At 31.2% G+C, this 16057-nt stretch overlaps 3 protein-coding genes across 4 annotated transcripts in view; 1 reads left to right on the top strand and 2 right to left on the bottom strand.

The window, feature by feature from the left end:
• Nucleotides 1-37: 37 nt before the first annotated feature.
• Nucleotides 38-3658, bottom strand: LOC111425999 (uncharacterized). Its single transcript, XM_023060329.2, has 12 exons — nt 3563-3658; nt 2255-2506; nt 2109-2200; nt 1918-2054; nt 1718-1857; nt 1591-1651; nt 1201-1323; nt 977-1054; nt 862-906; nt 735-806; nt 248-683; nt 38-192 (listed from the first exon to the last, which is right to left on the bottom strand). Exons 1-12 carry the CDS (start codon nt 3599-3601, stop codon nt 90-92), a joined length of 1578 nt encoding a protein of 525 aa, XP_022916097.1. The 5' UTR covers nt 3602-3658; the 3' UTR covers nt 38-89.
• Nucleotides 3659-3946: 288 nt separating this feature from the next.
• LOC111426000 (DNA oxidative demethylase ALKBH2-like) overlaps nt 3947-16057 on the top strand; it is a 42291-nt gene continuing 30180 nt past the window's right edge. The window contains exons 1-2 of the mRNA XM_071194319.1: nt 3947-3997; nt 10823-11002. The gene's annotated coding sequence lies outside the window, so the exon portion shown is untranslated. The remainder of the gene's footprint in view (nt 3998-10822; nt 11003-16057) is intronic.
• The window catches only part of LOC111425998 (uncharacterized), a 37095-nt gene continuing 25120 nt past the window's right edge, over nt 4083-16057 (bottom strand). Inside the window, exons 2-6 of one of the 2 annotated variants that reach the window (XM_023060326.2) lie at nt 15690-15761; nt 12376-12459; nt 6690-6866; nt 6424-6630; nt 4083-6360 (exon numbers count right to left, since the gene is read on the bottom strand). In XM_023060326.2, the coding sequence (XP_022916094.2) occupies nt 4469-6360; nt 6424-6630; nt 6690-6866; nt 12376-12459; nt 15690-15756 (2427 nt within the window). In that variant the 5' untranslated portion in view covers nt 15757-15761 and the 3' untranslated portion in view covers nt 4083-4468. The remainder of the gene's footprint in view (nt 6361-6423; nt 6631-6689; nt 6867-12375; nt 12460-15689; nt 15762-16057) is intronic. The other variant, XM_023060328.2, reaches the window with a different exon arrangement.

The raw sequence follows: 16057 nt of genomic DNA, 5'->3' as shown, positions 1-16057 counted from the left end.
AATTCAACAAGTAAATAAGCTAAATATTAAATTAATGAAGAAAAATCCAATAGAAAATTAATGAATGAAACAAATAACATTAAAATAATTTAAAGTGTCATACTATCAGGAGTTTTTAAATCAATATTAAATCCATCATAGAAAAACCCGGCCATAAACTGTCCAAATTGGTAATGTTTTTCTATCTCTAACCTGCAAGCACAAATATAATTAATTAAATATAATTATTTTAAAAGTCCTTTCTCACATATTATCATTAGTTATTTTCACGCCAGGTATCTTTCGAAGATTTATCTTAAGTTTTTCTTGTACTTTCAAATCTATCACTTCAATCAAATCTTTTGGTAACGTTTTATTAACGATATAATAACGCAAAACGAGTCTCAGCAAGCACAGACTGACTACATCGTTTTCTTTTACACGTGCGAGCTTTACATCTGTGGCAGGTTTCTCTTTCTCGCCACATTTAAGACAAATATACGAATTATTTGGTGCGTTTTCATCATTTTGATAACCGACGCAAATCGTATGCATTATTCTATTGCAAATTGTGCAAGTTAAAGTTCTGCTCAAACCCAAGGAATAGTTCAATTTGCAGAAACAATTGATTGTGTTATCTAGACGAATTTCATCCGGTTGTAAATAAGTTGGAGAGTTATTGGTGTCCCCGATACCATCGTCACCTTTAATTATCTTTTATTGTATAATATATACGTTTATTATTTAATACTTACTTAACGTTATATCAATATCATTAAACTGTTTTGGAGGTGTTACTAAATTAATTTCTGTGCAAAGAGTCTGATCTATAAAAAAACACATTAAAATACTTAACAAGAATATATATACCTGATAACTTACTAAAACTTTTGTTTTCTTGATATCGCTTAGATGAGATGTCCTCGTCTTTATAAAAAAATTATTACTTTTTCAAATATTTTGTACAATAAATTTCAGTATAAAGAATAATAATTACCTATTATCCGTATCATGGAATCCATGGACATGCTTCGTTTTCGTGGTCTTTTAGAACCCGATGATTTGAAGCTGGTATCTACATAATTCCATATAATAAAAATAAATGTAATCAATGAACACTTTCTCATCTCTTTGGTGTAACATTTTAGTAGTAGGTTAAATAGTCGTACAAAATTTTAAAGTAATTTTTACTGGAATTAGTAAATATATGATTTTTCGTACCTAAGTAATTAGCCTCAGGTGTTAGTAAGGAAAGAGAATTAAATTCAGGTTCACCAAATCGTGTTGGTGTGCCATTTTTACGTTTAACGCCTCTAGGTGATGTGTTTTCTAAATTTTCAATGTCTAAAAAACAATTTCTTTGTGCCAAATTAAAAATAAATGTACTTGATTAGGCTGTAGACTATATTTTTTCAAAATTTTTGACGCGCTTTATATATTTTAATCTAAAAATGTAAGAGTTCGATATTTCAATATTCATCCATATTTCTAACATAATTTCGAATATAGCAAAAATGGCATGTTTATTTTTAAGATTCAAGTCGTCAAAGATATTCGGAAAAACATAGTCTGCAGTTTGATTGATAATTTTGTCAATTTATTATTAATTACCTTTTATATCGTTTTCACTTGCAACATTATTTGCATCATTTTGCGATTCTTGTTGTTCAAACTGAAAAAAAATGGATAAGCAAAAAAGAATAAAAATAAATAAAAATGTATTATGATATTAATTAACCATTCCCCCCGCATCTAAACGAAGTCGATGATATCCAGTGTCAAGTCGTCCTAGTGGTATTGTTGCTTTTTTACTAATTTTTGTTGAATACCCAGTGGAAGTTAATGGTGTAAAATATGGTACATTCACTGAGGAGCTTGCTAAAAATTAAAAAAAAAATATGTTTTTGTCAAAAATAATGTGAAAATTCCTTCAATTACGTCCGAGAGTTTTAAATTCAAATATTATTTCGATTTCATTAGGATTAAGTCGAGAAAAGTTATCACTTAACGAGTTTAAAACTTCAAATATTTTTTTTGTATGCGATAATAAAGTGTTTCCATTAACAGATTCTTCCCTAAAAAAAATGATATTTTATGGCTGTATTGATACAATAACCGATATTCTTTACGGCATTAAATCTTTATATTCCAAATTAAATATGTAGTATTCAATAGATTCTTTATTATTCTTGTTTGTGAAGAAGAGAAATATTTTTTCAATCTAAAGAAATAAATAAATAAAATTTACATATTTTTTAATCAAAATTTTACTCGCCTCTTTTTTTGCAATTGCGCCTGCAATTGATCGACACAACCAATAAACACTTGTAGTGTGTTTGTTGCGAATGCCTGCTTTAAAAGCCATATAATCCCAGTCTTTAACTGACTTCTTCTCAAACAGATTTTCCTCAAGATCAAGACGATGATATACTATGTTTTCGATTACTAATGGTATTATTTTTCTTACAAATTTTAATGATACAGCAGCAGAAGTTACTGATGAAGTAATATCATTTACTGATAATGTCTACAACAATAAAATTAGAATATTAAAACGCAACAGGTAAATAAAACTTAACATAAACTCAGTCCGCTGCGTGTGACTGTGTAAGAGCATGTATTGGAAGGTTAAAGTAAAATTTGGGCGTAGAACTTGATGAACAAACAGCGCTGTACAGCCTACATTTTGCTGACGACCAGGTGGTAGTAGCCCAGGATGAAAAAAAAACCTTGAATATACGGCAAAAAAATTAATCGAAGTATACGACCGGTGGGGCTTGATTACGAATATACCAAAAAGTCAGTATCTTTGCGTGGACGAAGAAGCAAAAGATCAGGTGTTAAATGATGGCCGTGGAAATAAGATGGACTACAGTTGGACAAAAACATAACAAAAGCCATAAACTCCCATCTTTGATCAAAAAATTGTCAAAAAAGATCTCAAAAAAAAAGAAAACAACTATATTCCACTATCTTCATTCCTGTGGCGCTGTACGGATGCGACACCTGGCAATTAAACAAACAAATAGAGAAGCGGCTACTGACAGTTAAAATGAATTTCTGGGCAAAAGCAGCTGGCAAAGCTAAACTAGATCGAGTGCGAAATACTGACATACGAGAAATGATGGGGGTACAAACAACGATAGTCGATGAAGTCCAAAGAAGACAGCTCCAAAGGTACGGCCACGTTCAAAGAATGGGTCCAGAAAGAATCCCGAAAAAAGCGATGCAATGGAGTGTAACAGAAAGAAGCAGGAGGGGACGCCCAAAAACGACATAGGCATCGGGAATAAAGAAGGCGATGTCCAAAAGAAACCTGTCACCAGGGGGTCCAGGGGGCTGGGAGGACTGCAAAGGCTGGAGATTTGCAATCGGAATGCGGAAAACGCTATAAACTTGCTATAAATTTTAATTATCTTTTAATTTATCAATATCACCCAGGCAACAGGCGCTATAATGAAATATTTTGAGTTAAAGGTTATGCAATCCTAAATACAAGAATATTTGGGATGCTTATGGTTTTAAATATTTTTTCATAAATATTTTTACGTTTGTATCTAATAAAGATTAAATAATTACTTACCAGTGTATTTTTAACACCTACACTAAGTTTAGTACTCATTTTATATAGAAATATGTAATAAATGGGACAACAATGATCGACAATGATAATGATAACTTGACAACACGACTAATGTTTGTATTGTTAAGAAAAAACAATTGAGTAATTGTCATAGAAAGGCATTAATTTACATCATTTGAATTATTAATTATTTTCAAAAGTGATATTTTTAAAGCCATATACAAATTTCATGTTAAAACAACATAAAAATGCTAATATGTTTAAATATTCACAAAAAAATTAAATTCAATCATATTTTATATTTGGAATAATATTGGTGTACCTGAGTAGGGCAGCCAACATAAAATAAAAAAAATTGTTTTGATTATTAAAATTTTAACATAACCTAAATTTATGCAGTTTTTTAAATTATTATTATTAAATTAACGAAAATAGGTATTGTAAATATTATTTTATATTTTTATTATTTTATGCATAAACACCGTTTTTGTACACCTAATTAATAATAAACAACAAAAGGGAACTCTTATACTTTATTATCCTTTTTGTAATTATTGCATTACAGAAAAAAGGGAGTACAACATTTCACAACATCGCAATTATCTCTAAAAACTTTTCGCTGCGTTCCTTCACTTTGAATAATTCTCGTTCCACTTATAGCGCTATACCGTAACTTGTAATAGTAGTAATGTAATATTTAATATTAAGATCTAACATTAAAATAAATAAATATCGAAACTTCTTCACTCGCTCTCCGATTCTTTCGTCTCATCAGGCACGCGTCTCAGTCACGCTTCTATTTGGGGTATGGGGCGGGCGAGGAAACAACGAGGGGGAGGTTTGCTATCGGCGATCAGTTCTTTTCGAGGAAAACGAAAGAAGCTATTTGGGCTACAATTTCGCGGTCTATTTCTTCGCATACGATCTATATTGAGCAGTGAATAAGTCTCGAACAGCTCCTATTACTCCTACATCTAATGACTGTCTAGCATCTCGAAGCTTTAAATTCGCTAATTTATCCGTTGCTCTTTGAATAGGATCTTTTGATTCTTTTGACGGTTTCTTTTTCGTGTTCAATTCATCTAATAATTCTTTAAAAACCACGTCATCTTTTGATTTATCCGATTGATCGGGGGAGACATAATCGTCTGCAAGAACTTTTAATTCAGTACCAAGTTCTTCGAAGATTTTATCGGATTCCGAGAGGGGTTTTATAGTTGTTGTTGGTAAAGTTTGATCACGTTTTTTGGGTTTGATTTCTTCGTGAGTTAAATTGGTGTTTAAATCAGTATTTGTCGATAATAACTCAGAATTGATCACCTCGACATCAGGATTTTTTGTTGTTTTTATTAATTTTTGATCTTCCTTCGAGTCTGGTGCAGTTTCAACGCTAGCGTTCTCATTTAACATTGCTGAAACGGTTTGTATTCCTTTTGGAGTCGTGTTTTCTCCACTTTCTGATGGCTGTTCAATTGATTCTGTTGATATAGCTTTTTGATTTATTGATTCTTTTAAATCTTCTTTAATAGTATCATGTAAACTTCCAGTTATGTCGTGATCATCGACAATTTTTTTAACGTGGTTTTCAATGACGGATTCACTTTCAATGATAGCATGTTTTATAAGATCATCGGTGTGGAATTTAACTAAAGAAGAAGGTGATGTCGTTTCTTTTAATTCTTCTGTTAATCCATCAATTTTGTTTAAAGTAGTTAACAAATTTGTGTTTGTAGTTTGATCTATATCACTTATTGCAACTTGTTTTAATATAGTATCGGGTAGTATAGCTTTTTCGTTAATCAATGATTGAGATTTTAGCCAAGATAAATTTGTGGTATTTTCAGAAAACGTGTGATTGTTTGTGATTTCTAAAATTTCTGGAATTATTTTTGGTGATTCTGTTGAAGAGTGGTAGAATTCCTCATGAATTTCGACTATTTCAGGGTTGTATTCAGCATCTTGTGGAACCATAATATCGGGGATAGGTGGATAAGCTGGATTTTCCAAGACGTCGTCTATTTTTGGTTTATCAATTTTTACGGTTACCTCTTCAATTTTTATAGTAACTAATGCGCTATCAACCCGTACAGGTTCACTTTCGGAACCTTCAGCTTCAATATCTATGGGTTCAGCTGCTGGTAACTCAACTGCAACGTCAATAGTTGAATTACCAACATTAACTTCGGTTGTTGAAGTTATAATTTTTGGTAGTTCTTGAATAATTATAGCTGCATTTTCTTCAGATTCTTTTATTTCTTTTTTAATTACGTGTGTTTCGGGTTTTGTATCCTCGATAAAAACTTCAGGATTATTATTTGTTGATGGCGCAATAGTTATGTCGTCGAAAACATCTTTTTTAAGATAAAACGTTTCATTGCCGACTGTTATAACCGAAGGTGGGTGTTTTTCGAAAATTTGTGATAAATTAGTTTCTTCAGTTTTAGAATCATGAGAAGTATGATCTACTAAGTTGTCGTTATTTGTCACCTTTTCTTCAACCAATAATTGCCCTTGAATTTTTGTGGTGCTTTCTAATTTAGTTGTTTCAGTTATTGGTATCTCTATCAATCCAGGAATGATTTCGTGAATCGTTATTCTTGGTTCTTCTTTATGGTCCGTTTCTTCGATCATATCAGGTGGTGGGGTTATCTCGTTTATTAACGATGTTGATTTTAATTTTTGTTGAATATCCGTAGTGTCGCTAATCTCATTTTCTGAGGATATATTACCCGTAAATTCTGATGAGATTTGTGTCGATGAAAAGAACGATTCTGACTTTACTTTTTCTTGGATTGGTTCTAAAAATAAAAAAAATAATGTAATAATTATAAGTGGGTTAATAAAGTTATTTATTATGTTACCTATAGGAGGACAATGTTCATATTTTTGACAACACTGCCCGGGAACTCGCCTTCCTTCGCAATCTGTTCTTATGTAACAACTAACTTCTGTGCATTGTACTTCACCTCCTCGACAATAACAAACTTTGCATTCTCCACCCGGTTTCGTTTCTAATCTCTCTCCATTTCCGTACACCTTACCTTCAAATTCACATTCTACAACAGACGCTAAATCAGTTATGTAAAATTAATAGATGCAATAATTCCCAATAATTTTAATTATTTACCACACTGATATTCTGGGCAACACTCGTTTGGTTTATGAATAGCTCTACATCCAGGTTTCTTTTGACATCGAGTTGTTTCACAATGTACTCCCGGTGGTTGACATTTACATTTAAGACATGGTTGTTCAGATGGAACTGATTCTTCAGCTGTATATACTACATCTCCAACAACACACACTAAAAAGAAAAAAAAAAGTATAATGCGATGATAAACACATAGCATATAAATATTGTGATAGACTAACAAGGGAAGTGTCACAACTGTGTCTCACCGATTTCGATGCAATTTGGTACAGTCATAGAATGGGCCAAAATAAGGTTCGCACATTTTTTTATACGTGCGGTAAAAGCCCCTGGGGCGAGTTATAGGGGTTGAAAGTTTGGAGAAAAAGTACGTTTTCACTTATATTTTAAAAATGAAAAGTGCTATCAAAATTTGGTAAATTGTAACTGATATTCATTTTAAAAGAGCTTTCTTTTGATGTGTCACACATATAGCAGAGGGTTAAAAAGGGCGAACTACCCCTATTTTTTTGGAATTATTTAAAAACCACCCTATCGATTTTGGCGGCATTAAGTATACTTCTAGTGCGTTCAAAAATATTAGTTAAGGGTTTTTTCCCATTCGCCCTAGATCAACCCCAGCGAAGTTACGGGGGTTAACATGTAAGCACTTTTCGTAAGAATGATGTGATAAAATTGTCAGGTATTTTGAAAATACTTTAAACAAAACCGTAAATTAGTCGCACAATAAAATGTTTAGTGTAAAATAAGGCATAATACACCATATAGGGGTTGTTGGGGTTATCCACCCCCTTAAAAATTAATTCTATCCCGGGCGTTATTTGTCGATTACGGCGAAATTTGGTACTGTGTTTGTTTTATATTTGAAGTAAAAATTTTTGAAAATGGTTATAAGGGTTACAAATTAGGGGTAGTTTTTTGTTTATACCTCGAAGATGAAAACTGCCATCGTAACTGTGGTATTGTTTTTTAAAAATCTATCTATCGATGTTCCACGAGGTAAACTACCCTCATTTTCTTTAAATAATAAATATAAAACTACTAGATAAATAAGATATTTTATTTATTTATGAGTTAAAAAGCAACTGACAAAAAAAATAGTTCAATATACCAAAGAAGTTTATTCTACATTACTAATTGACGTTTTTTATGTATTATATTAATTTTCAATATTAAATTTATTTTTATTCTACGTAGTGTTGGCAAAAATGAAAGTCGTGGAAAAAATGTTTTAAACATAAGGATTTTTTACACCATGCACATGTTATGACCGCTATATCCCCACAGATATCACACGTTGGCTTCTCACTCGAAAAGCAAACTTCCACGGGATTTTCAAAATGGTCTGGTCTCTCCTCTATATAGCCACTTGCAAACCATGCGTATTTAAAAACATTTATAAACCGAGGGGAAGCCAACTGGTTATGCGTCAACGATTGCAATTTTAATATGTTATCCCTCTGATGTAAATTGACATCATACTGGTAAAGAATAATCTGATCAGAGAATCTTCTAATAAAATTTTTCCATATTCTGAAACCAAATACATCTAGGGGCTGTATTTGACCTGTTGTCCCTGCAGGTATAGATAAATGTTTAAAATTAGTACCTGATGGAGTTATTTCACTAATAACTTCAGGACAATGGCCACTCCAAGAATCTAATAATAATAATGATTTAGAACCAGTATTTGGAAAATATACATTTTGGAGCCAATTTTTCATGTGTTCTGAAGTTAACTTTCCAGATTTTGATGCCAAAACGTATATATTGTCTGCTTTAAACATTGTATTTGCTACCCTCGGTCCAAAGCTGCCAGAGGGTTCTTTTAAAACAATAAAAAGTGGAGAAAGAAGTTTCCCATCAGCAGATATTACGGGTTGAATTGTGTAACTGTGCGTTGTAGATGACACCGACTGGACCACACTTTCTACGGTTTTAACTCCTAAATCGCTTAATGTTCTTCCCGAATGGAATTCCAAGTTAAAACCGCTCTGATCCGAATTGTAGGTGTTTTCAGGTCCATATATTTGGATTTGTAGCTTTGCCTCTTTAACGAAATCTTTTGCTAAAGTTTTTACTCGATCAACATTTCCAATTTGTTTTTGGGATAGAAATTTTGTTATTTTTCGGCTTACTAACCGATTTGCTTTCTTAAAACGTTGCACCCAGCTATGAGATGCTTTGAACAGTTGAGGAGATAAATTCTTTTCATTTCTAGCTTGTATAGCCCATCTGCGTATATCAATATCATGTAGTGGCAATTTATTATCTACGGCGGCTCTCGCTTGATTAATTACAAATTCGGTAATTTCTGCTAATTTTTCTTTGTATGTCCCTCTTTCTTCAATATATTTAGACCATCTGTGCAATTGGGTCTTTGACGTTACTTTTCGGTATTTGTTTTTTACGGTTTCTAGTTTCAAATAACCTTTCTTCCCACTTGTCCAGTAATTTACCGCCTCTAATTTGTACTCGTAGTCGATGTCATCCTTCAATGGACAATGAGCATCAGTATCTTCTACAAACCTGTCAGTTGTATCCTGGTCTTCAATAATTTGCTGACCGTCATTGATGCCATTGGATGAATCGAAAATTAATACAGTTTCGTCTTCAATTTGCATATTGTAGTCTTCCATACTTTCCATTAAAATACGCTGTATATTTTCTTTTAAACTAACTTCTGCTTCATTTACAGGAGTCTGGGGAATATTCATAACAGTAAAAACTGTCATTAGCAAATTTAAAACGTTTATTGGGTTTATTGTAACCATTGCTTCTGTCAGTTGCTCTGAAACTAAAATCTACCCACTGGGCACACGTTCTTTTATACTAGAAAAAACTATTTTGAGAAATGACCTTTAGCAAGCGGCACTAAAAAAACAAATATTGTGCCAAAATTTTTTTGGTAGGTGTATTTTTGGCAACATTATGTAGAATAAAAATAAACTTAACAATGTTAATGATGTGATAGAGAATTTCTATTTATTCTTTCATTAATTTTCCTTTATTAATAAAGGAATTTTATAGAAGATAGGAAAAAAGTGTTAAATTAATGAAAGAATAAATTTAACATTGAACATAAAAAACGTCAATTAGTAATGTAGAATAAACTTCTTTGGTATATTGAACTATTTTTTTTTGTCAGTTGCTTTTTAACTCATAAATAAATAAAATATCTTATTTATCTAGTAGTTTTATATTTATTATTTAAAGAAAATGAGGGTAGTTTACCTCGTGGAACATCGATAGATAGATTTTTAAAAAACAATACCACAGTTACGATGGCAGTTTTCATCTTCGAGGTATAAACAAAAAACTACCCCTAATTTGTAACCCTTATAACCATTTTCAAAAATTTTTACTTCAAATATAAAACAAACACAGTACCAAATTTCGCCGTAATCAACAAGTAATGCCCGGGATAGAATTAATTTTTAAGGGGGTGGTTAACCCCAACCACCCCTAAATGGTGTATTATGCCTTATTTTACATTAAACATTTTATTGTGCGACTAATTTACGGTTTTGTTAAAGTATTTTCAAAATACCTGACAATTTTATCACATCATTCTTACGAAAAGTGGTTACATGTTAACCCCCGTAACTTCGCTGGGGATGATCTAGAGCGAATGGGAAAAAACCCTTAACTAATATTTTTGAACGTGCTGGAAGTATACTTAATGCCGCCAAAATCGATAGGGTGGTTTTTAAATAATTCCAAAAAAATAGGGGTAGTTCGCCCTTCTTAACCCTCTGGTATATGTGTGATACATCAAAAGAAAGCTCTTTTAAAATGAATATCAGTTACAATTTACCAAATTTTGATAGCACTTTTCATTTTTAAAATATAAGTGAAAACGTACTTTTTCTCCAAACTTTCAACCCCTATAACTCGCCCCAGGGGCTTTTACCGCACGTATAAAAAAATGTACGAACCTTATTTTGGCCCATTCTATGACTGTACCAAATTGCATCGAAATCGGTGAGACACAGTTGTGACACTTCCCTTGTAAGTTACATTAAGTTTGTGGAAAATATATAGTATAGCTATTTGAGCAATTAGTAATGGTGAATTTAACAAGTAATATTTATTAATATTTATTTTAGATGTAAAAGTTTCAACCGCAATAGCCCTCAACTATTTTTTCTACAATTGAAGATGGTAGAAAAATTGAAGATGGCAGTCAAGAAAATATTCTTCAACACCACTTCTCGGGTTTCCTACACCACGGTTGATCTCAGATCATGATGCGCTAACCTATTCCCGCTCTACTTCTTATTGATACTGTAAGTATTAAACAATTCGATCACATCTTATACTTCATATCTTTAATTTCTCAATGAAATCCTCAAACTCAGTTGTAATTGGAAGCGGGAAAAGTCGTATCCATAACTAAAGTTAAGTGTTCTACCCGAATACTATCTGTATTCGAGTACAGACTATATGTACTGAGCTCTTATATGTCAAAGTACAGGATAGCTTGATGAGCATAAAATATTTTTAAGTTGGTTTCAATTCAGGTTACACTACAATATTGGTATTTATCAGGTTTGCTGATAATATTATAGGTACTATAGGTAATTAGCCAAGAACGACGTTATTGATTTTCTCCGAATCAGAACAGTTTTCAAGAGCAGAAAATTGATTAGCAATTGACATATTTACGATGATCTAATAAGAATTGAAATTTCACCAAATTTGCCAGAAATATGTTAGAACTATTATAGATACTCGAATCTTAAGGCAGTATTGGTTGGTCCATTTATTCAACATGAATAATTCATGATGAATTTGGCAATAGTTGATGAATATAATTACTGTTAAGCTTCTTGAATAGTTCATTATAACGTAAAATTTGAACATTTTTGACTTCTAATTCGAAAGAAGAAGTTATACTTTAATCTGCTTATGTTCAACAATATTATTGACTTAAACCACTCATATTAAACAATATTACCTAATCGATTGTTAAACATACAATTAGTTATATCATAGATCAGGAAATCATACTTGTTAAGCGGATTGATTGAAAGTTTGAAATAATTGAAATTATGAAAAATAAAATAGTATTTTTCTTTTGTGTGCTTCAAAATTGAGTACACTTCGCCCATTAACAGTAAACATTCTTATCTAATCAATGGTTAAACCTACAATTAGTTATATCACTAACCAGGAAATGACAAGTGTTAAACGGATTGTTTGAAAGCTTGAAATTATTTTTAAAGCGTTTCCTCATTCTAATCTTTATTCGAAAGCATGGTTACAATAAAGATGACACAAAGTTAACTCAACATTTATTGTAAACATCTTACTTATATGGTAGAAAGTAAAACTTTGTATCGTATTTTTTTTGTCGAGTCATTGAACTTTTAATTTTTTCTTTTGAAATTATGAAACTTAACATTTACATAAATATTAAAATATTTACATCGTTAAAGTCACAAAATATTACGAAATACGCTTAATGGTCAATCAATAATCGCTTTCATGAAACATCCGTTACTTTGTTGGTATTATTTTTTCGTTCTTATTTTGTAATTTTTGGGTGGGGAAGTTCGAAGAAGATGCCAATCTTACGGTTACGTAAGTAACATGCACTTTCGAGTCTCCGGAGTCAAATCTCGTAGACGTATATCGGTAATATTTTACGTCGGCTTACCTTGTTTTTGACTTCCATCCGCTTTCTCCGGCTCGATTTCCGGGTATACCTCTCTTATTATCCTCAGATATCGATCCACCGGTCCTAAAAATAATCATAAGATCAATATTAAAATTTAAATGATTAATCTAAGTCTTTATTTTGGGCTTTAAACATTTTCTTCAAATTAAAACTATTTTGTGTCTTATTATTAAGGTGGTTAATACAAGGCAAAAAATGAAAGTTAAACCACAAGTTTTGTCATATTATAACAAATCAAAGAATTTATCCAACGTTTTATTCTCTTTAAACTGCATACCCGAGGACTTTCTCTTCTTGCACGTTCCTGTTTGTGCGTGTGAGTTCTTAAATGTTATGTAATCATTAACAATTAATTTCATTTGTTTTATTAAACTATTAAAACTCAAAATGCGATTTAGAAATAAAAGTAACAATAACTTAAAATAGTTTTAACACACAATAGAATAGTTTTCTCAACTTTAGAAATACGGAAATGAGATTACTTTAGAAATTTAACAATTGGTGGTCTGAAAATGCAGAAATGTGACGTAAAATACCAGAATAAATGTCGGTCAATCGATAGTTTGCAAAGAAGCAAGCTTTTAACCAAGCTTTTAAGCGTTTAGACTTTTTTAATTAAAGTTAATTAACTCGAGGAACCATCTACAAAACGCCGTTATTTATAAGTTGACATTAACGATTTGGCGAAACTCAAGGTAGAAAAGAATAAAAAATTACGGAGAATTAAAAGCAAAACATAAAAAAAGAAAAATAAATGAACGAAGAATAAAGTCGAAGAATAAAAAATAACGTTTAAAAGCATTTCCACAAATTTCCTTGAAACGTGAGAATCGTTGGTGATTTCGTTGTAAACTTAATAGCATGAAGTGCTTCTATCTGGCGTTTTTTATTGTTTTCTCTTAATTGTTGAGAAGAAGACAAAAAAGATTATTGTGTGCATCGCGGTCGTTTCTTGTTTTGTCGCGTGCGCCTTAATTAAGTTGACCTGAAATTCTTAAGGTCGCCCGCAATTTCGTTATCTGTAGGTGTGTTGAAAAGAGTATAATTTTTCTTTTCACACATTTTCGACGAAAACGATGCCGCCTGAGCGTAATTACTTTTGCAATAAATTCGAATGAAATCGTAAAACTTTTAACTTGCGTAAAATGTCAAGGAAGGAGTACGAAAACATTATCACGATATTTAGCTTAAGGAATTTTTATTTATGTATATGTCACAACCTTACAGGAAATAATTATTATAGTTTAGTATGATACACCCAGTTTACATTGATGTAGTAAAAGTAAACTATCTTTTTTTAATTATTTTAATTAAGGAAGCAATCATTTAAAATTGAGATTTCTAGTTTTTGTAAAGCAATTTAATTTGAGAAAGTGTCAATTCTAATTAAAGTTTATTATTTAAAATTCATGTTTGATGTTGTAGTAAACTGAATTAAATTAATATAAATTATCTTAGAGATTATAAAATTAACTTGTTTTATTACTCCTGGAAAACGTGTAGATTTCTGATTTGATTCGGGTACATTGCTGGAATGAGCAAAAAATTATAGTTCCTACAACAAAATTGTGCAGATATAAATCACCCTGACAGACAGATAAATTTCTTGAGCTTTCAGGCCCTCCATTGGGGTTTGAAGTTACATTTTTACACAATATTCTTTTTATATGATACGGAAAAATTTGTAAAGAACATATTAATCTAGATTTCTTAATCTAGATCCTGATAAGATTCTTCTCTTATCTTCTCTTATTTTCCCATAAAGTCAATAATTTATTCGAAAACCCATACTTTTTCATGGAATTTCGATTTCCTGTTCTGAACACAATGATTTTAGACCAATTTTTGAATGCTGAAATCTATGAAATGTTACAATTAGAAACTTATTTGAGTATAATTTTAGTACTTTGCGTGGAACCTTACAAGGTTTTCATTTTTTTCTTTGCGTCTGGAACAATTGAGCTTAAGATGAATCCTCAGTTGAGAAAAGTTTCCTCGTCACAAGATTAGCATTGTGAAATAGATTGGGAAGGCATTAAAAGCTGAAGGTGTATGTTTTCGCCACATATTTTCCTTAGTCTATCTTTGGAGTAGATCAAATCAAGCGGTTCAAAATACGTATCGTTAGTACTTTTCGCTATGTCTGAAAGATTAATGGCAAGGAAAATGCAGTGTGGGTATCTTTCATGCCAGTTACGCAAAACTTTCTTGTTAACAACACAACTTGTAATAATGATGTTCTGGTTATTTCACTTCTGGGTGCTTCATAAGGTGCCACGTCAAGGTGTTTATCGTCTAAATAGAAGTTCATCCTAATATGAGTTCTGCATCCTAATGAATTTATTGGACTCAATGAAATGGTAAATGTTGGAGGAGATGCAATTATGATCCGTAGTTCCGAATATTAAAAATCTTATAAACTGAAGTAATTCTAGAATTCAAATATAAGTTGATTTACTCATAGAAACAGTTCCAATACAATAATGATGTTTCATAAGAATTACATCTGATTGACTAGTCGAAACACGTGTAACACATAAAAATACTTATACGATTCATCTTTTAAGGCCAAAAACTGGAGTTTTTGTTTTCCTTCTCTTCCACATATAATAATCATACCTATGTCATAATAAAAAAGATTGGAAATGTTGGAGGAGATGCAATTATGATCCGTAGTTCCGAATATTAAAAATCTTATAAACTGAAGTAATTCTAGAATTCAAATATAAGTTGATTTACTCATAGAAACAGTTCCAATACAATAATGATGTTTCATAAGAATTATATCTGATTGACTAGTCGAAACACGTGTAACACATAAAAATATTTATACGATTCATCTTTTAAGGCCAAAAACTGGATTTTTTGTTTTCCTTCTCTTCCACATATGATAATCATACCTATGTCATAATAAAAAAGATTGGAAATCAAAAGTTACTAAAAATTCTAGAATCACTAAACTTCAGTCTATAAGAGAATAGCCTAGAATAGCTTAAACTGTCAACAGTTTGATTTTAAAACAACTTTTGATTTGTACACTTACGGGTGTAAAAAAGAAGTGTGAAAACTTCTTTTGTCGAAGGTGAATGTACTTTGCCTGTTTAAGGAAACAAAATTAATTAATTCAAAGTTGTGGCACGAAAACTGTGGAATGCCTTCGATGCAAATTTAATAGAACAAACATAATAAATGGCTTTTCTACAAAACTTTTTAAATTGTTTAACAACAAATTTATAATGTTATATATTATAGATTAAGGATAACCGTTATTAATTACTAAACTGTCAACTTACCTGCTTGTGCAAAAGATAATGTGGCCCATACGAAAACACAAAGTCTAAATTTGAATTTTTTCGTCATGGTATCTGTAACAAAATACGAAAATTATCAATATTTTTTTTTTTAATGCTCCGCAATCGAATCGATTGTAAATTATCCTCCATTTGAATTACATTTTATTGATTTTTTTTGTGATTTGAAATTTTGTTGTACCTTTTTAAATTGTTACTAAAACGCAAATTAAAAGAATGCAAATATATATAAATAAATTCGATTTCCGTTAAACCGGTTTGTGTTAAATTGATTTCAATAGCGGCATAAAAAGGCAATTTGCGTAAAGTCTGAAATGGACCCGCACGTAAGTTCGTTAACCTTTAGCAAT

Source organism: Onthophagus taurus, chromosome 2 (assembly GCF_036711975.1).
Source record: "Onthophagus taurus isolate NC chromosome 2, IU_Otau_3.0, whole genome shotgun sequence".
Lineage (NCBI taxonomy): Eukaryota > Metazoa > Arthropoda > Insecta > Coleoptera > Scarabaeidae > Onthophagus > Onthophagus taurus.
The sequence above is the reverse complement of the archived record's forward strand: the minus strand, read 5'-3'. Positions and strand labels throughout refer to the sequence as shown.